At 40.8% G+C, this 20,226-nt stretch overlaps 1 protein-coding gene across 6 annotated transcripts in view; it reads right to left on the reverse strand.

Moving 5' to 3' along the window:
• Window positions 1-20,226, reverse strand: part of EZH2 (enhancer of zeste 2 polycomb repressive complex 2 subunit) — a 58,966-nt gene that overhangs the window by 12,903 nt on the left and 25,837 nt on the right. For all 6 annotated transcript variants that reach the window (XM_079947546.1, XM_079947543.1, XM_079947544.1 and 3 more), the window contains 7 exons: window positions 14,309-14,411; window positions 13,481-13,644; window positions 9,419-9,510; window positions 5,039-5,279; window positions 3,918-4,087; window positions 3,195-3,289; window positions 336-376 (listed from right to left, as the gene is read on the reverse strand). In XM_079947546.1, the coding sequence (XP_079803672.1) occupies window positions 336-376; window positions 3,195-3,289; window positions 3,918-4,087; window positions 5,039-5,279; window positions 9,419-9,510; window positions 13,481-13,644; window positions 14,309-14,411 (906 nt within the window). The remainder of the gene's footprint in view (window positions 1-335; window positions 377-3,194; window positions 3,290-3,917; window positions 4,088-5,038; window positions 5,280-9,418; window positions 9,511-13,480; window positions 13,645-14,308; window positions 14,412-20,226) is intronic.

The raw sequence follows: 20,226 nt of genomic DNA on the forward strand, positions 1-20,226 counted from the left end.
TCATCTCTCTCAAACTATCTTTAAAGCCTACCTCTTCTTTGCAATTCAGCACCCCACCTGCAATAGACATATAAATCTTCCTGCTCACCAGGACTCATGTTCCTATGCACACATTCCTTACTAGGGGGGGATACAGTTTGCTTCCCTGAAATCAACTGGGAAGCCCTGAGAGACAGGAAACTGCCATATGTGAAAGGGAGAACGCTTGTTTACAAGGATTCCCTGGAAGAGGGATTTGTATGCTCTGGTTTCCCAGGTTGTTCAGTATTATTGTTATTTAAAAGAAACACCATTTGAGAATTTCTGAACATAAAGTAGAATGTAAAGATGCTTACCCTTTTTCAGCTGTATCTTTCTGCAATGAGCAGCCCACAATCTGTAAAAACACAAACGGAGCATGAGGTTGGCAGGCTGTACTGAGCTGGAAAATGCAACTGTCCAGCTGAACTTCAGAAAGTGTCTTTGAGAGCCTGTCTTGTACAAGCTAAACACAGAGAAAAATTATCATTTTCTACATGTGGGTAATAAAATATCCTGTAAAGATAAAATTTATTAAAATGTTATCAGAAATCTAAATTTGCTCTGAAGTTGGGCTGAACAGATATTTTCACTAGTCAAACTATTCTACAGTATTTAATCATACTACAGTTAAGTTAGAGGCTAAGATTTCAAAGTTCAACCATGAGAAGGCTTTTGACCCTTTGTATTTCTATTTACACATCTAGTTTATTTTTGCTACCCTAAATAAAGTCAAGATAACAAGAGATTTCAATACGTTCCATTTTTAAAGAAATCTATCTGAATACCGTATATGTATTTTTCTTAGTAAATAAAAAACTTCAATAAACAAACACTGTTACCTAAGAACCATCAGTGAATATTTCAAATGAACAGGGACACCTTTTGGGGGGTGCAGAATTCTGTCAACTTTCTATTCAATACAGGGCTAGATCACACAATACTTTCTCTATGCAAACAGTCTCTCCTTGGCTACACAAATGTACTAAGATAACAATAAATGTTTGAATAGAATGATCACTGAAAATGGAAGCAGTAAGTCCTATGATTCTGCGTGCTGTGTGTGTAATATTTCATGTTCACTTCAGTGCATATCTTAATATTCTTACAATTTGAATCATAGTCATTTCAAGCACAATCCAATTCAGTTAGGTATGCTTGTCCATCAATTTCAGTGGGCCTAAACACATTTAAGTGTACGTTTCACTTTGGATAGTTGCTCAGTACAGTGGTACCTCTACTTATGTTCACCTCCGGTTACATATCCTTTGGGATACATGCGTGGCAAACCTGGGAGTATTTTTCTGGGTTTCGCTGTGTGTGTGTGTGTGTGTGTGCGCGCGCGCGTAGAAGCGTTAAACTGCACGCATGTGCAGAAGTGGCATCTCCGGATACGCACACCTCAGGATCCGACCAGAGCTCTGGAACGGATCCCGTGTGCAGCCAGAGGTACCACTGTATATGAGTCTTTGTCTTTGAAAGTCAATGCTATCATAAATCATTGTTAACTCTACAGCTGGGAAATTGAGACAAAAACCTAAGTTTATCAACACAGACATGGAACTTTATGGATGGATTGCCTGGGGTACATTGCATCTTATATATGATATTTCCTAAACTATGAAGCCAGATTTAATTTATTTACATCATACTTGGCACTTTACTTGGTTGGACAATGAATTAAATACTGAAATGGAAAGATACATATCAAACTGCTTTCTGGTACATTGCTGAGTTTTGCACTCTTTTCTACTCGTTGTTATAAAGAAAAGAAGTCATATCAACACAGTATCTACTGGACCAATAGTGTGTCTAAAGTTCTCTCCACCCATGCAAGCCTTTCTCTGATTTGGCTTATGCTCAAAATCAGACAGGATATCTGAAGCGGAGGCACGAGAGGCCTATCCAATTGAGGGTGGCCTACTAGGGTGAAAGTCTTATAGCACACCCAGTGATTGGGATTCGTTATCTCCTAAGTAAGTGTGAGGGGCTTAATGGGGTAGGGGAACTCATGGAAAGAAAGAAAGAAAGAAAGAAAGAAAGAAAGAAAGAAAGAAAGAAAGAAAGGGTGAATTGGATGTTGCTGGAGTGAGTGGCATAGCTGTGTACATGTATATCTATGTATGCTGGTTGGTTTAGAATTTTGGTCACCATCCCTGATGCCCAGCAATCATATTAGTTTTACATTACTGCCTGTTTGATAGCTTACGGCAAATTATAGTTTTTATTGAGCTTTGCATTTTAAGAATATTTCTGGTGCGCTCTAATGCTGGTGGCGTAGGCACTTGCTTCCTATTTACTAAGAGGATCTATCAGAACTCTTATAGCTGTGGTGTGGCATTGGAGAGCCTCAGCTGAATGTTTCATCTAATATCAGTTTCCTGGCCAGTCAGGTCCTTGTCCCGCCCCTCCATAATGTGCCTGGGTGGCTACAAGCCTGCTCTGAGGGACTGCAGCATCCACACCAAGGATGCCTTCAGTGGGTTATTTCAGGACTCTAAGGCTGCCAGAGAGCTGTTTTCGTAAATCATGGCTCCAACATGTAGCACAGGCAGTGCCTTTGATCTGGTGTTTGCCACAGGATGGGGGGAGAGGGGCTCTGGAATGAGGCGGGTTGTGATGACCTCACTATCATAGTCAGACCACTTCCTGGTCAGATTCAAATTGATATTGGCAGTGATTGCCTAAACATCACAATCACAGTACTAATTTGAATTCTCTGCTTCTCCAAAGTGGACGATAGGGAGTATTAATGAGAAAGATAGTGACCGAGTCATTCAAAGAGCTGAGAAAAAGCTGGTGGCTTACTCTCTTATTACTCCAAGGTAAAGAGAAAAAATTATTAGTACAAGACCACAAACACAAGGTGGGATTTCCAGAACAAAAATTCCACCAGGATTTGCTTGCAATGCCTGAACAAACACTGCATTGGTCATTTTATGGGCAGGTTTGTGGCTGATATACCAAAAGCACTTATATTCATGTACAGAAAATTTTGTGATCAGGCCATAAAACATGCAAATACAATTAAAAATGTGTTTTCTACATTGGAAAGTTAATATTTGTTTAGTCCCCCACCTGTTTGATTGTGGCATTACTTTTTCAGTGCTGTTCTTTCCCCTTAAAAAGCCTTTTAGCCCTCAGTTTGCCAGGAAGCCGGCAGTCCATTGGTTTACCTGTGTTTCCTCTTCTTCTTTCTTGGAGGAGTATCAACATCTTCAGCCGGGGCAGGAGCAATAATACTAGATTCCTTTACTCTAAACTCATAAACCTGTAAAGACAAACATACTGTGGACTAGATCCTCAATGGCAGAAGTCAGCCAATTCCCATTAGCATATATGTGCTTCTTCCACCTTGGGCGAGACTGCCTATTTACATAGGCAACATATTAACATAATGAATTAATTAATTCTGTTAATTAATCCTGTTGTTAAAAGTTATCTCTCTACTTTTGGGAGGTAACCAGGGTAACCTTGATCACCGCACTGTGCTACATCTGGCATGACTGGATGTAAACAGTGTAAACCAGAAGGGGCTTGGTGTGGCTGCAGGAACTGAATGAATTTGCTAACTCAGCCTCTGCCTCCACAGAAGGTGACAGATGGGAGAGAGGTAAGCAGAGCAGCAGTGAGCAGTGGTCTCAGGAGGAAATTCACCACAACCCCAGAGGCAGCAAAGAAAGGGGCAGACCTACTGAGTGGAGCAACTGCACAGCCCTAGGGAGCAGAGGTGGGCAGGGAGGGAACAGTGGCTTTAGAGCCTGGAAGGTGTTTAATGATGCACAACTAGGTTTTTATTAAAACAGTGTGCCATTTGCTTGCACTCTACAAAAAAGGCTAAGTATCAAGGCACTACTCAGTTGGAAAACATTCTCTTTTAGTTACCATTCCACTCTTACCTGCCTACAAGTTTTGGTCCCAATTAACCTCGCAATTGCGCAGAAATTGTCATAGTAGGTACCAATGAGAACTCTAAACATGGAAGCTTCAGCTCCACTCCACTCCACATTCTCAGGAGGCTCAATATTTGGCTTCATCTTGATTGGCGTTTGACACCTGGAATTTGCTTCTGCAATATCAAAAACAAAACACTGAAGCAGTTCTTAAAAGACTCCTGAAATAACACCTATGTACAAAAAAACAGAGACCATATATGGAATAGGCTGCTGCTTCATATATAAAAGCACATGATTTGACTTGACTTTGGCCCCAGCTGAGCTCCTAAAAGGTAGCCTAGCTCAGGGTTCCCAAAACATCTGTCAGCTGAGGGACACAATATTTTTACTTTAAACTAGCAGCACCTCCAGAGCAGCGACACAGCAATTTCCTTGTGGGGGAGACAATCCTCATATTGTTCATTCACACCTGATTCAGCGAGAAAGCAGGATAACATGCCCTCAGAAGAGTCAAGACTGGAAGGAGGCATGGCTGGAGCCTATGGGGAACCTTTAAGTGTATAATTAAATTGATTTCTCATGGTACCCCAGAGGTTCTCTCAAGTCACACTTGCATGCCTCAATACACAGTTGGGGAATGACTAATTTAGCTTTTTTAACAGTCCCTGCAGGAGACATGCATGGACTGATTGCCACACTTGACCTCTTGGTTTTAAACCTCAGCATCCCAGGAAGAGTGCCCTGTTCACTCGGCCCTGTACACAAGGAGACCATATCCTTTGGAGCACTGAAACCTGAAACACAAACTTGAACTGTCTGGAGTTCAACTCAGCCCTTCAAACTCTCATTCTCCACAGAATCTATAGCAGCATAATGCAAGGAATTAAAGTGCTGCAAATCAATTTTAAAGTTTCACAAGCAGATACTTGAATACAAAAATCTGTAAGGAACCTCCTGTCCATCAAACACCCCCCCCCCCCCGAATATGGAGTGACTGGGGCAACCTAGTCAGAGGGGCGGGGTACAAATAATAAAATTGTAGTTGTTGTTATTACTGGAAGAAACAAGCATTTTAAAATATGACTATTTTTAGTAAAATCAGCAACCCTCCACATTTGTCTCACCAGAGGAGCTTGAAGTCTCATCTTTCTTCTCTTCCTCTTCCTTGTCATTATTTTCACCTCCTGTTTCGGTCCCAGCTTCTCTGTCACTGTCTGTATCCTTAGATTCCAGCACATTTATAGTGGGAGTGCTAGGCCTGCTGGTGTTATTTGGGAGCCTTCCCCTTCGACGACCTCCTGGGCGTTTTGGCGGTGTTTTTATTCGCTCAGCAGTCAAAGCAGCTGCAAATTCTTTGGCTCCTTCCTACGTAGGAATAGAAACACATGCACGACATGGATTTTTAAGGAAAGGAGAAAAAAGTATGGCTGATGTATCCTAGCTGAAAATAGGCTGGCCAGAGCTAAAGAGCTGCAATGGGGGCTCAGGGTGATTTACTGCTTGCTGCCTTTTGCACCTTTGGAAAACAGATGCTTACTTTTGTGCCAGATCTTAAAATGTAACATTGCTCTTGAAAAATCCAAGTTCAACCTTCCTTGGATGCACAGTGGTAGTCAGCTCTTTGGCTGGAGTTATATTCCGTTATTATTCTATTGTTTAGACAGCAAATGTTGAGTGCTTGTAAATGCAACTGCTTAGCTGAATTTCAACTCAGGATAATTTTCAGAGAATCCTAGAACTGTAGACATGGAAAGAACCCCGAGGGTCCTCTAGTCCAATCCCCTGCAATGCAGGAATATCAGCTCAAGCATCCAGGACAGATAATAACAACAACAACAACAACAACAACAACAACAATAATAATAACAATATTTTTTATTTATACCCTGCCCTCCCCAGCCAAGGCCGGGCTCAGAGCGGCTTACAAGCAATAATAAAAACAAGTTGAATGATTACAACTTAAAAACAAAATTAAAATACAACATTAAAATATTGAAACATTAAAATATTAAAATGTAGCCTCATCACAGGAGGAGAAGGAAACGAAAAAAGAAAGGGGGAGGGAATCAAATAGGCTCCAAGCCAAAGGCCAGGCAGAACAACTCTGTCTTACAGGCCCTGCGGAAAGAAATCAGATCCTGCAGGGCCCTGGTCTCATGAGGCAGAGCGTTCCACCAGGCCGGAGCCAGAGTTGAAAAGGCCCTGGCTCTGGTTGAAGCCAATCTAACTTCCTTAGGGCCCAGGACCACTAGGGTGTTGCTATTTATGGACCTTGAGGCTCTCCGTGGGGCATACCGGGAGAGGCAGTCCCGTAGGTACGAGGGTCCTAGGCCGTGAAGGGCTTGAAAGGTCAAAACCAGCACCTCAAATCTGACCCTGTACTCCACTGGGAGCCAGTGCAGCTTGAAAAGCACTGGGTGAATATGCTCCCATGGCAGAGACCCCGTGAGGAGCCTTGCTGCAGCATTCTGTACCCGGAGTTTCTGGGACAGCTTCAAGGGCAGCCCCGCATAGAGCGAATTACAGTCGTCAAGCCTGGAGATGACCGTCGCATGGATCACTGTGGCCAAGTCGGGGCGGGAAAGGTAAGGGACCAACTGCTTGATGCGGCGAAGGTGGAAAAATGTCGCCTTGGCTGTTGCTGTAACCTGCGCCTCCATGGAAAGGGAGGCGTCAAGGATTACACCCAAACTCTTAACGGAAGGCAATGGCACTAATTGGGCCCCCGCAAGAGAAGGGAGTTGGTCCCTCATCCCCATGCCATCCCGACCTAGCCATAGGACCTCTGTCTTTGAAGGATTTAGTTTCAATCGGCTCCCACGAAACCATCCAGCCACAGCTTCCAAGCATCTGGTCAGTGTGTTCGGGGTCGAGTCGGTGTGGCCATCCATCAGCAGATAGAGCTGAGTGTCATCAGCATATTGGTGACAGCCCAGCCCAAAGCTCCGGATAATCTGGGCAAGGGGGCGCATAAAGATGTTAAAAAGCATCGGGGAGAGAATTGCGCCCTGCGGCACTCCACACACCAAGGAATGGCGCAATGACATTTCCCTCCCTAGTGCCACCCTCTGTCCCCGACCAGAGATAAAAGAGCACAATCAGTTACGGGCTATGCCCTGTATCCCCACGTCTGCGAGGCGGTGGTCCAGAAGATCATGATCGACCATGTCAAAGGCTGCTGACAAATCTAAAAGGATCAGCAGTCCTGACCCACCTCGATCCAGGTGTCTACGGAGATCATCTGTTAGGGCAACCAGAGCCGTCTCCGTCCCAAAACCACTCAACCTCATGCTCACAAGTGGGATGCACTATTAAGAAATATTTGTTTTATGTAGCTTTCATTTTAGTGGTCCACCTACATTCTCTCTTTAGTTATGTTCTGAGCAATATTTTTGTTCAAAACAAATAAACAACAGTTCAGTATAAATGCTACTCATATAAGTGGCTGCAGGAACCATTAGCATAATTTGTTCATTCAACACATGGGGTGATTCTCATTAACTCCCTAAGCTGATGAATTTATTGAAAAGCAGTCCATTCTTGTCATACAGTAGAGTCCACGCTTCTCAAGTCTTAGAAGCCTCAGTGTTAGGAGGCTTTCAGTGTCTGAACTACTGAGCAGCTGAAGTGACAATGGGAGGGCATTCCTGTTATCAATGTAGCATGGCAAGATGGGGATACTTTCCAGGCACTTTCACTTGTAGGTAATTTATTTTCATCTAGTGTACACCATCTGATCGAATAATGAAAAGCAAAGTCCTTCATATAGAAAGGAAGATATGAAAGTGGTGAAACTCTGACAAGAGAACAATCCTTCCAAAGAACTGAGATTTTATCTGGCGTCATATCTTTGTTACTGAAAGTGAAGATACAGTGGTACCTCGGGTTACAGACGCTTCAGGTTACAGACTCCGCTAACCCAGAAATTGTACCTCAGGTTAAGAACTTTACCTCAGGATGAGAACAGAAATTGCATGGTGGCAGCAGGAGGCCCCATTAGCTAAAGTGGTGCTTCAGGTTAAGAACAGTTTCAGGTTAAGAATGGACCTCCAGAACGAATTAAGTTCTTAACCCAAGGTACCACTGTACTCATCTCATCACATGACAGATTTTTTTAGAAAGAAAAGCATGAAAGCTGCTTTTTCAGACATAGCTATTTCTTCACAGGACTATGCCACTTGACATGCTGCCTGCACAAGGACAAAGGGAAGACAGCTGATTCATTCTTCTCTTCTCTCTAAAGAACAAAGTGAGGGTGCAACTGGTTGCTTTGGGCACATACAAAATCTGGAAGTGAAAAGCTTTAAGCAAAGTGGGGTCATGAGACATAGATCAACCTATAGAAAAGTAATAAGTAGGAGGGATAACCCAGAGAGCTCAATTTGTGACAATTTTTATTGGGTGTGAGAAGAATTAATGGATCATGGCCTTCAGAGTTAAACAAAGCAGGAGGACGATTACTGCTGGTCAAATAAATGGCTGAAATTAAAGGGGAACTGAAAAGCCACCTAGCCTTGCATACGAAGCACTGCCATGTGCTTATTCCCAAGGGCTCTGTGAGTTTGAGTGTAGAAAGTAGGTAACATTTGACAGTTTTCACAAAATTACTAAAGACTGCTGCTAGTAGAGATCAAAAAGCCAAGCACTATGGAGGCGAAGACTTTCTCCATTTGTATCCCCATAAGCCACTCCACTTCTCCAGCGCTTTTGCTCTGCATATTAAGGTAGGTGTAAGAGGCATCTAATGCGTCCAATCAAGCTCATATGTATAAACTCTCTCTTTTAATTATAAACTGCCTTTATAGTCCTACAAATACCCTCAGTGTAATATGAATCACTTATAAGTGAGAAATGGTTTAGCTCAGAAAAAACACACACTGCTACCAGGAAAGAAGCAACGATAAATATTAGCTTCATCACAAAATTTGGTATTCCAACACTGCCAGCACAAAACTCTAAGTGCGCCCTAGCTCTGAAGAAATATCCCAGAATCAGCACATACTTGCTCACTAGTCTTGCAGGACCAAGGTCTCTCTGACCATGTGCAGACAGCTTGTGGTCAAGAAAACCCCAAAGTGTGAAAGTGGGAGGTGTAAGCCAAATTAGGTCAACCTTTTTTAAAATTATGCATTCCAGCCATAGAATCTGAAAAATACAGAGTTTTGAGCTTTTGTTGAAGAATTCACAAATTAGTTGGCAGCAACAGCAACATGCAATGATCAGAACACTGCCAGTTTATTCAGCCCCATCTCTAGCCAAATGACAGCTCAATCTTATCTTTGGATAAGCCAAAGATGCTGTTCAAAACCAGTAGGAGGTTCCTCAGGAGTTTTCACATAAAGATGTTAGCATTCAGCAAATCATAAATCCTATTTGATTCCAGCACTTTTTTCCTGGGAACAGCTAAATAAAATCAACTTTATCATCAGCTGTACCTTTCTTTCTATTCCAAGAGTGAAAAAGAGAGCTGATTAACTCTTAAGCCAAAGGAATATTTGTCTTACCAGATGTTGATAACAGTGTGGCCCACAAGGTTTATTATCTATTGCTGTTTCCGTATTTTTCCGTTTGTAAGTATTAGGAGTTGCGTGGAATGCTACAGAAAATTGTTTAAAAAGAAGAATAAGCCGTTTTCTTAGAAATACCTTCAAAGACCATAATACTGAAAAAGTTGATAATGAATCTTCATTTAAACAAAGAGTCTCCAACCAGCATGAAACACTATGAAAACAATGTAATAAATTATAGGTACCCAGGATTTTACAGGCTACTTTGCATTGCAGGGATAATAATGGCTACACTACAATTTTAAGAAAACCCTTTGCATAATAAGCTACAATCCAGAGCATCACTGGCACCATGGTATACAGAAGCCTAGGTGCTTTAGAAAGTGTTGCATAACATATTGCTCTGTGAAAAGCTACGCCCCACATCATTGACGGAGAGGCCTCCAGCTGAACTGGGGGTGGCGTGACGTTTGTTTAATTAATTCTTGGTGTTGGCCATGAGCACTTGCTTGCTGAAAGATGCAAGGAAGAACAAACTTAATATTTGTAAGGAGAAATTATATTAAAAGTGAAATTACCTGGAAGACCACCTAGCAGAATGGTACAGAACGGTAGTAACACTTGGACTGAGCAAAGACAAGGTGGTTTCCCCCAGATGCTACTGGACTGCAACTCCCATCAGCTCAGCCAGAGGGAAAGATCAGGCATGATGGAAGTGGTAGTCCAACAGCCCCTGCAGGTATCCCCTTCCATTGGATACCCCTGATGGAAGATCCAAATTCTACTTGTGGTTCTGTGCTCCATAAAATGTCCTAGGTCGGTGACCCCAAAATGGGAGTCTCCCACTCTTCTCCCTGCAACATAGAATGTCCTTCCTTCTGCCACACATGAGACACTTGAGGCATCTCATAAAGATGTAGCTTTCTGTTCCAGCTTTTGTTCCAACATTGTTTTCGTTTGAAAGAATCACCATAATTCCTGTTTTACAGGCAACTCCCAGTTTAGCCATGTCCAAATGATGTGGGACTGCAAACATGTGCCACGTGCACAGCACCAAACGCAGAAGCAGCTCCCATACGTCATAAAATCTCATGAAAAGTGGCAGAGAGGGCTTCTGTGCACCCTGCCGACATGCACAGGGGTCTGGAATGGAAAATTAGGATTGACTGTATATGCCTTTATACTATTTTACTGGTTTTATGTTGTATTTTTATTTTAATTATATTGTTTATTGTTTTTATATTGTATGCTGCTTGGAGATTTTTTAAAACTTTAGAGTTTACAAACGTTTTAAACAAATAGGCAAACAAGTGAACAAAATATGGTCACATAAAGAAAACCAAAATAAAATAAAATTTGAGAGGAACATTTAAGTAAACTGATTCAATAGCCAAGAAAAAAACGATGTGCTTTCTTAAGAGCTTTTAACACATTTTTTAAAAAATTGGCCATGCTTTTATTTGTGGAGTTGTTTGTCTGTTTCTCTGAGTGGGTGGGGAGGGGGAGTGTGTTAATTTTTTCTCTAGACCATTTTCTAGGGTGAAAGGCTGGATGTGGTCTGGAGGGATGTGTGGTTCCCTGGTTGTGAAGAAAAAATCCAATCCTGCATGAAATTGGTGAGGTTTTTATCCCAGACCCAGTTGCGGGCCTCAGGAATGCCTTCCCTCAGGGACTTCCGGGTTAGCGCCATTGGTGAATGGTGGAGTTCCTCAGACTGGAGGAGCGGGCTCCGTGAAAGTTGGGTCTTCCCACCGCGGCGAAGGTGGGGGCCCTCTAGAAACCCAAGGCGGAGGAGCCTGGGGACGTGGGGTTCGGCAGAACGCCAAGAGCGCCTCCCCTACTCGTCGGGAAACCCCTTTTCGGGGCTCCGGAGCGAAGTGGGGTGAGCAGCGCGGTGCATCGAACCGACTGCTACTTTCACGGAGGGAAGCCGCGCAGCCATCACCGGAGAGCGCTGACTTTTTCCTGATGATAATTGGACTCAAAAAATACCCGTGAGTAAAAATGGAAGATTTGATTAAGAAAACTACAAAATTTACGAATTAGGTACGAAGCGGGAAGGTCTAAACAGGAAGTCCGCCTTCCGCTTTGTAAATAGACTGAAGCAAAGATCTTATAAGCTAATTAGCCTGGAAAATTGACTTAAAGACTGAAAATTCCTGCATTCATAAACAACAAAACCCCCCTTGACAGCAGGGGAAAAGGGGGAAAAATCTCTGATTTCCTAATCCTGCGGGGAGAGAGTAAAGGAACATAAGTCTCCGCCATCCCAAACCTGGGGACGGGGTGTCAGGACAGAAAGTTTTGGAGATGCCCATCGATTGAAAGTGGTTTACTCTTGACAGATAGTAAAAAGAAGAGAAACAAATTAACTTTAATGCCGCTTTCTGCATTTTGCATGTTAAGGAAACAAAGTATTTGAAAACCGAAAGTAAATTTTCCTTTGTTGGATACATTTTAAAGATGGATGTGAACTGAAATTGTGTCCCCTAGAGGGAGCTTGTCAATTTGTTGCTGCAGTTTATAGTGAAATTCTACAATTCTGGGAATCAGACCGTGGGACCGGCCGCCTGGCCTTGAACAGCAATGTGCCGGGAAGAAACCTTGTTGTCTGACCTTGGCAGAATAAATGCTAAGCTACAGCAGCTGCATGAGAAAATGGACTTAATGAACGAAAAGTTAGACTCTATATCTGTTGTAGCCAGTAAATATGAAACAACAGAAAATAAGGATAAAGAAGTTCCACAACAACTAACTCAGGAAACTGGCTTGACAGGGCAAGTTCAAGGGCAGATGATGACGGAAGAGGTTGTGATTGCACTTCAAAAGATACAGATGGAGAAACCTAAAGTCCTGCATGACCAAAAGTCGCAGTACTGCAAGATTGAATATGATGTGTCTCTGGAAGTGTTTGGAGTTAAGGAAGCTCTCAGCTCTGGCGGGACTCTGAAACGGGTCGACAACTACTTCTGGAACAACTACTTTTTGGATTACAAAATTAACCTGGGGGAGTGGGACTCTGGGGAATGGGCTAGCCTGATGAAAGAAAATGGAGACTATTACCGGTTGGAGTTCCCCGGAAGCCCACCTCCCAAGGAGAAAGGGAAGAAATTACGAAAGAAACCAACAAGGGATCGGGAAGGGTGTAAGAATAAACAGGAACAAGAAAATCTGCAGAGGGGGCATGGAAGTGACTTAAGAGCCTCGGATATCAGAACACCAGATTGATGGACTGGACGTGAGACTGAAAGGACTGACATAACCCGAAACCAGGAAGAAGGGACGTTGGATAAAAATTTGAGAATTTCTTTTTATTTTTGGAATTAGTTTGATATTAATGAAAAAACAGGGAATTTGTTGGAAAGGAAATAATTGGCATTAGTAGAAAGGTTTGAAGAAGTTAAGTATAAATATGGTTTAAATTTTGAAATTTTATGGGAAGAAATTTAAGGACTATTTGCAGAAACAGTGTAAAATCAATGGATGTTAAAATGAAGTAGGAATGAAACAAAGTGACTTCTAACAATAAGGTTAAAAAGGAATATGCAAAAAATGGCTTGATAATTAGATGAGAAATAGAATGATATAATATGTTTAAGATAAAGAACGAAGATAAAACAAGGAGGGAAAAATTTGCTGAATTAACTATTTGAATTGCAATACAAAGGAGGGAGGTGTGAGGAAGTCATGGAAATAAGTAAATGAATTATAAGACAGAGAGGGATTTGTTTTTAATCTTTTCTTATTTTTCCTTTTCACCCCCTGTACTTTGTATTTTTTTCTTTTTTTTGGATTATGTAATTTCTTTTTTTGTTCTTTTTTATTTTTTCTCTTTTTTCTTGGAAATTTCAATAAATATTATTTAAAAAAGAAGAAGGAATGCCTTGCCTCAGAATTAAATGAGAATTAAAAATACATAATAAAAACAAAAACAAACCAACACCCCCTCCCACAAACATGTTTAAAAGGACATAGGCAGTCCAAGGCTTGGGGCAGATAAAGCAAAATATCTCAACGTTCTTGAATACAAGAGACAGACTGAAATATTTTAGTACTTACGATGTAAGAAGCAATCATATTTGAAACATCGTCTACAGAAGAGAGTATGAAAGGAGTGTAGACTCTGCTCCCTCTGAACAGATTTAGCATTTGGTCCATCTATGTTTGGTGTGCACTCGGGAGGAAGAGCTCCTGGAAGCTGCTGCTCTGTAAGTTCTTTGTATCTACAGAAGTAGTAAAAACGTTCCTATTTTATATGCCAAAAGCCGGGCTTTATTGTCCTTGCAGGAAAAGTACAGCTTATGCAGTTAATCTAAATAATGGGCATTGACATAAATGACATTTGTCTGGCTAAAACCATTTACTTCATTGCTTATTTCATTGATCTGTGATGCTGTAAAGAAAAGGGAAGAAGTTGCCTAATCAAATAGCCAACGCTGACATTCTTTAAGTGCTATGAGGATGGCATTGCCCTAGCCAAATTCTATTTGTTTCAGGGAGAGGGAATTATAAAGGTGCTCAGCTCAATATCAATGGGCCTTTGAATTCCTTAACTTTGCTGGATCACGCCTGCTTGCAATAATTCATTCTGGTAATTTAATAAATCTAGAGAAATACCCTATGTGAGGTTACAGCTGCACCCATGAGATGTTTTAATTAAAAAAGAATAAAACTAAACAGGGTTCCATTAAAGTGACTCCCTGCCCAGTCATCTCAAAATTACTTAGATTCCATATCCCATACCAAAGTAAACCTTTGTACAAAACTTGGTCAACAATTCCTATTTAAACATGGGGGGGGGGGGCAGCTGCCTCTCCCTGTCCCCCTTGGCTATGTCCATGTTCAAACGGTGTATGGATTTTATGAAATAAATAAAATACATCTTACTTTTCTTTCAATTCCTCAGCTGTACCCTTATCTGGAAACATTGAGGAAATGGCTTCAAATATCTTGTCAGAAGGAAATTTACGAGGAGGATGACTCTCTTTATCTACATAGAAACAAAAACACAAGCAATGTTCTCTAAAGCTTAGAATCTTCCCACATTGATTCTCAAAGGGGCAGGCAAACTGAATTGCGTCAGACGCAGAATTCCACACTGACATCTCATTCACCCTAGGACAACGAAAATGGAAGTGCTGGGGATGGACAAGGCATTAGCTTCCCCCCTCCTTTAGAAACTGAAGGCAGGGGCTGACAGAGTGCTTGGCTTCCTCATTCCACTTGCCTTTATTTTTATTTTTTAACTTTTATTTTGCTTTAAACAGGTACATGTAAACAGGTACATATAAATATAGACAACCAAAATTACAAAGAAAAATTCCTTAATAGTAATGAAAAAAAAGCTACCAAAAACTACAAAAAAAATCGAAGTACATGACACAGAACATAAGCAATTATGGGAAAGATAAAAGAAAAGAAAAAAGAAAAAGAAAAAAAGGAAAGGAAAAAGGAAGATGAGCCAAAGCAGGAAAGCTCATCTATTGTACACTTCCGTCAAGCTCACAACAGATCATTATTCTTATCAATTAACTCTATCTGCAGTCCAAAGGAATCCCTCATCTTGGTATCAGGGAACATTTCTCTATGCGGTATCATTCTAAACATAGCCAGATCTTTCTTGCTGAGCCCTTGTCCCCTAAATAATTATTTAAACATTCCCATTCTTCTTTCACCAATTTTTTAGGTTTATCTCTTATTGCATCTGTCAGCTTTGCGAGCTCCAAGTACTCGCACAATTTGACTACCCATTCCTCTTTAGTGGGTGTATTTTTATCTTTCCAGTGTTTTGCCACTATAACCCTTGCTGCTGACGTTGCATACATAAATAGCCTAGTTTTGTTTTTGGGAATATTATCTGAAACCATTCCTAGTAAAAATTCTTCCGGTTTCTTGCTAAATGTAGTTTTTATCAATCTCTTTATCTCTTCATAAATCATGTTCCAAAATCTTTGTATCTCTAGACAGGACCACCACATATGGTAGTATGTTCCTATCTGTTCCTTACATCGCCAGCACTTGTTATTATTTGATTTATTTATTTTTGCAAGTTTTACAGGGGTCAGGTACCACCTATAGTACATTTTCATAAGATTTTCCCTTATAAGGAAACAAGCCGTGAATTTTATATTTTTAGTCCATAATTCATTCCAAATATTGGGTTTGATCGTATGTCCCAGGTCCCTCTCCCATTTTACTGTAATTTCTTTGATATCTTCCTCCTTTCTTTCCCAATTCAAAAGTAGTTTGTACATTTTAGAAAGTGTCTTTTGATTATTATATAAAATATCCTTCTCCAGATAGGATTTTTTTTGTCAAATCCTTTGGTTCTTTTATCCTTTTCAAGGGCGGCTTTTAATTGGTAATACTCCAGCCAGGTTATTCCCTTCTGTTTCAATTCGCTTAGGTCCTTTATTTTCGGATCACTACTTGTTTCCTCTACTAAATCCTTATATGTTAGCCAATCGCTGTTCATATTCATCCTGTGAACCGACATAGATTCCATTGGTGACAGCCACCATGGTGTTTTGGTTACTACTGATTTTTTACTCCTCTCCCATGCTTCATATAATGCCCTTCTCACAATATGATTTAAAAATCCTTTGTGGGATTTAACCTTGTCATAGCCTATGTAGCCATGCCATCTGTACACAATATCCCATCCCTCCAGATCTAGGACTTCCGTGTTTTTAATTAATATCCAGTCCTTAATCCACGTCCAGCACGCTGCCTCAAAGTACAGTTTAAGGTCAGGGACCGCGAAGCCTCCTTTTTCCTTCAACTCTGTTAGTAGCTTAAATTTTATGCGTGGTTTTTTCCCTTGCCAAGTAAACTTGGCAAGGTCTTTCTGCCAATCCTTAAAACACTTTACGCCTCTAATTATAGGTATTGTTTGGAACATAAAAATCATCTTTGGCAATACCATCATTTTAAATGTGGATATTCTCCCCCACAGGGACAGATTCAATTTTCCCCAAGTCTCTAACTCTTTTTTTATTTCCTTCCACTTCTTCTCATAATTGTCCTTATATAAGTTTATATTTTTATTGGTGATCCAAACCCCCAAATAATTTACCTTATTGGCTACCTTTAAACCTGTTGTATTTTCCAGTTCCTCTTGTTCCAACTTACGTAAATTTTTCGTTAATAATTTGGATTTTCCTTTATTCAGTTTGAACCCAGAGACCTTCCCAAATTCTTCCAGTTGTGCAAGCGTTTTTTGGATACTTTCCACTGGATTTTCAGTGGTTACAATTACATCATCGGCAAAGGCTTTAATTTTGTAGTATCGAGTTCCTAGGTAAATTCCTCTTATATTTTTATCCTTTCTTATTGCTATTAAAAGTGGTTCCAATGTGGCAATAAAAAGAAGTGGGGAGAGAGGGCACCCCTGTCATGTCCCCCTTTCGATGCTGAACTCTTCGGTGATCTCGTTATTTATTAGCAATTTTGCTTTTTGGTTATCATATATCGCCCTAATTCCATTAATTATTTTCTCCCCTATGTCCAGACCTTTGAAAGTTTCCAATAGGAAATTCCATGATACTCTATCAAAAGCTTTTTCTGCATCAACCAATAACATGGCCATCTTTTTACTTGGTTTCATTTCGACATATTCCAACAGATCAATTATTATTCTTGTATTGTCTTTTATATGTCTATCCGGTAAGAAGCCCGCCTGGTCTCTGCTGATTATTTTGTTTAGGGTCTTTTTTAATCTATTAGCCATCACCCCAGCATAGATTTTATAGTCTGTATTCAACAGGGAGATTGGTCTATAATTTTTCATGTTTGTCAACTCCACTCCCTGTTTTGGGATTAGAGTGATCAGTGCTTCTTTCCATGATTGTGGTATATCTTTCCCTCCCAGTATATTATTCATTATTCTTTGTAATATAGGGAGGAATACTTCTTCCAGATTCTTATAGTACATTAATGTGATTCCGTCAAGACCTGGCGATTTGCCACTCTTCATTTTTTTTATTACTTGTGCTATTTCATCTATTTCTATATTGGAGTTTAGGGCCTCAACTTCTTTTTCAATTCTTGGTAATTTATTTTGTTGTAAATACTCTTCCATTTTATTAACCTCTAAATGTTCTTGTTTATACAAATCTTTATAAAAGTTTAAGAATTTTATTTTTATTTTTACTGGGTCTGTTATTCCCTCCCCTTGGTCCAAAATTTTATTTATAACTTTTTTTTGTTTGCTTTTCCTTTATCATCCATGCTAACAACTTACCAGGCTTATTGGCGGACTCAAAATACCTTTGTTTTGCCCATTTAATTTTATTTTCTACTTCCTTATTTAATATACTAGAGATATGGGATTGCAATATCTTTTTTTTTGTAATATTTCATGACTTTTTGGATTTTTGATCAGCTCTTTTTCATTAATTCTTATCTGTTTAGTTAGCTCTTGGATATTATTGTCTTTTATCTTCTTCAACCTAGCCATTTGTTGTATTCCAAGACCCCTCATGTACACTTTACTTGCATCCCAAACTACATTTCTATCTGTATTTTGTTTCCCATTTATCTCGAAAAATTCAGCTAACTTGATTTTTGCTTGCGTCACCCATTGGTCGTCTCTCCATATCTCATCGTTCATCCTCCACCTTCCCTTTGTTTGCTTTTTAATTTCCATATGTATTGTTACTGGATTATGGTCTGATATAGTCCTTCCCAGAATTTCTGCTTTTTCTAAGAAGAGGGTCAGCCCTTTAGAGATCCAAATAGCATCTAACCTCCCCCCTGATTTTTTAGCTTCCGAGAAGTGTGTAATATCTTTCCCATTAGGGTGTTTAATTCTCCATGAGTCATAGAGGTCAAAATTGTCCACCATCTGGAAAAAGGAGAGCGGTAATTTACCTTCATTGGTAAGTTTCCCTCTAAAAGTTCTATCCCATTCGACTGAGACCACTCCATTCCAATCTCCAATAAGAACAATATTCTCCCCAATATAATTCCATAACTTCTTTTCCAGCTCCTTGAAAAACTCTGATTTATTATTTATTATTATTATTTATTATTATTCGGAGCATAAATGCCCACTATGATTATTTTCCCCCCTTCTATAGTAATCTGCTTGCCTTTAATGTGTGCCTCCCAGAACCAGGGCAAGACCAGGTACACGTAGCCAAGCAATCTGCTTTTTCTTATTGTCAAAGAATGCCCTACCTGTTCTTATTTCCTTGACTTATGACTGCTTTGACAAAGTTGCCATGCAGTATGGGCAACTTACTCCCCTACGCCAACACTCAGGCAAAGTTCCAAGCTATTCTACTGTTTTGCCATGGCATCAATGGAGAGAGAGAAAATGAGAATTTGAGCTATCAGAAGCAATCTGTTTTTATTCTTCTATAACAGCTGATTACTTAATTAACTCTCATCTCATGACACAGATGAGCACACTTATTAGCATTTGTGTCCCACTCTATGCTCTGGGGTTACAGCAAGTTCAAGTTTTATACCTAGATCAGGTGCACTCAACCATCAGCATGAGACCAGGGCTACTGGGAGCTGCCCTTGACCCAGACAGGATTATTTGAATCCTACTGTGAAGGTTGATTCCTGAGAAGGGTCTTATGAGCAGCCTCAAAAAACAGGAAAGGAGGTCAGAATTGTTACTGTTGCTTGTAGCCTCTCCCTGGGCTGGACTTACAGCAATATTTTGGATGAAAGCCAAGCAGGAGACACTGGAGCCGTGGAAAAGGAAAGGGAAAAAGAGAGAGAAAACTGAGGGCTCAAGACCCTGATCCAGAAAAGTGGTCCCTGTGATCAGCTGGAGGCACCTACCAAGGAGGGCCTTCAACACCTCCAAGGAACTGAAATCAGAAGCAAAATTCACAGTTATGTTCCCAATGGGATCTCCACTACTTAACTTTGGATGGACAGGTTAAGTAGCTGTGTGTAGAAGAGAAAGGACCTTCTGTAGCAAAGGCAACTGCTGCAGAAGTGTGCGAGTCAAGTTTGCAACCATCATGTGACTGCCTAATGAAATGATACCAACAGTGAGGACTATGCAGCTGGATTCTATAGTAGTGTTCTATGAAAAACTCTCCAAGCTTGGAACCGTAGAGTTGGAAGGGACCCCGGTGGGCCTCTAGTCCACCCCCATGCAATGCAGGAATCTCAAAACACAGTAAATATTGAAGGTGGTCTAAACCACTGAGCCTCTTGGCCTTGCCGGTCAGAAGGTCAGCAGTTTGAATCCCCGTGACGGTGTGAGCTCCCGTTGCTCGGTCCCTGCTTCTGCCCATCTAGCAGTTCGAAAGCACATCAAAGTCCAAGTAGATAAATAGGTACCACTCTGGAAGGTAAACGGCGTTTCCGTGAACTGCCCTGGTTTTGCCAGAAGCGGCTTAGTTATGCTGGCCACATGACCCGGAAAAACTGTCTGCGGACAAACGCCGGCTCCCTTGGCCAGTAAAGTGAGATGAGTGCCGCAACCCCAGAGTCGTTCACGACTGGACTTAACTGTCAGGGGTCCTTTCGTCTCAGAGCCACCTTGTAAATGGGAGAGGGTGTTTTGCCCAAAGGTCAAGCTGAGAAGTGTCGAAGGTCCAATACATGATGCGTTGTTTTAACTGTTTTTAATTGCCTCCCTTGTCTTACCTTTTTAATTTGTGGGGGGGATTTGTTGCTGTTGTTTGTTTTCTTTTTTAAAAATTTTATTTTCAAAGTTTCAAAAAACAATAATTTGTTAAACACAGACACACTTGTTTACATTAAACCAGGGGTCAGCAAACTTTTTTAGGAGGGGGCTGGTTTACCACCCCTCAGAGCTTGTGGCGGGCGCACAC

Source organism: Podarcis cretensis (assembly GCF_951804945.1).
Source record: "Podarcis cretensis genome assembly, chromosome: 12".
NCBI classification, from domain to species: domain Eukaryota; kingdom Metazoa; phylum Chordata; class Lepidosauria; order Squamata; family Lacertidae; genus Podarcis; species Podarcis cretensis.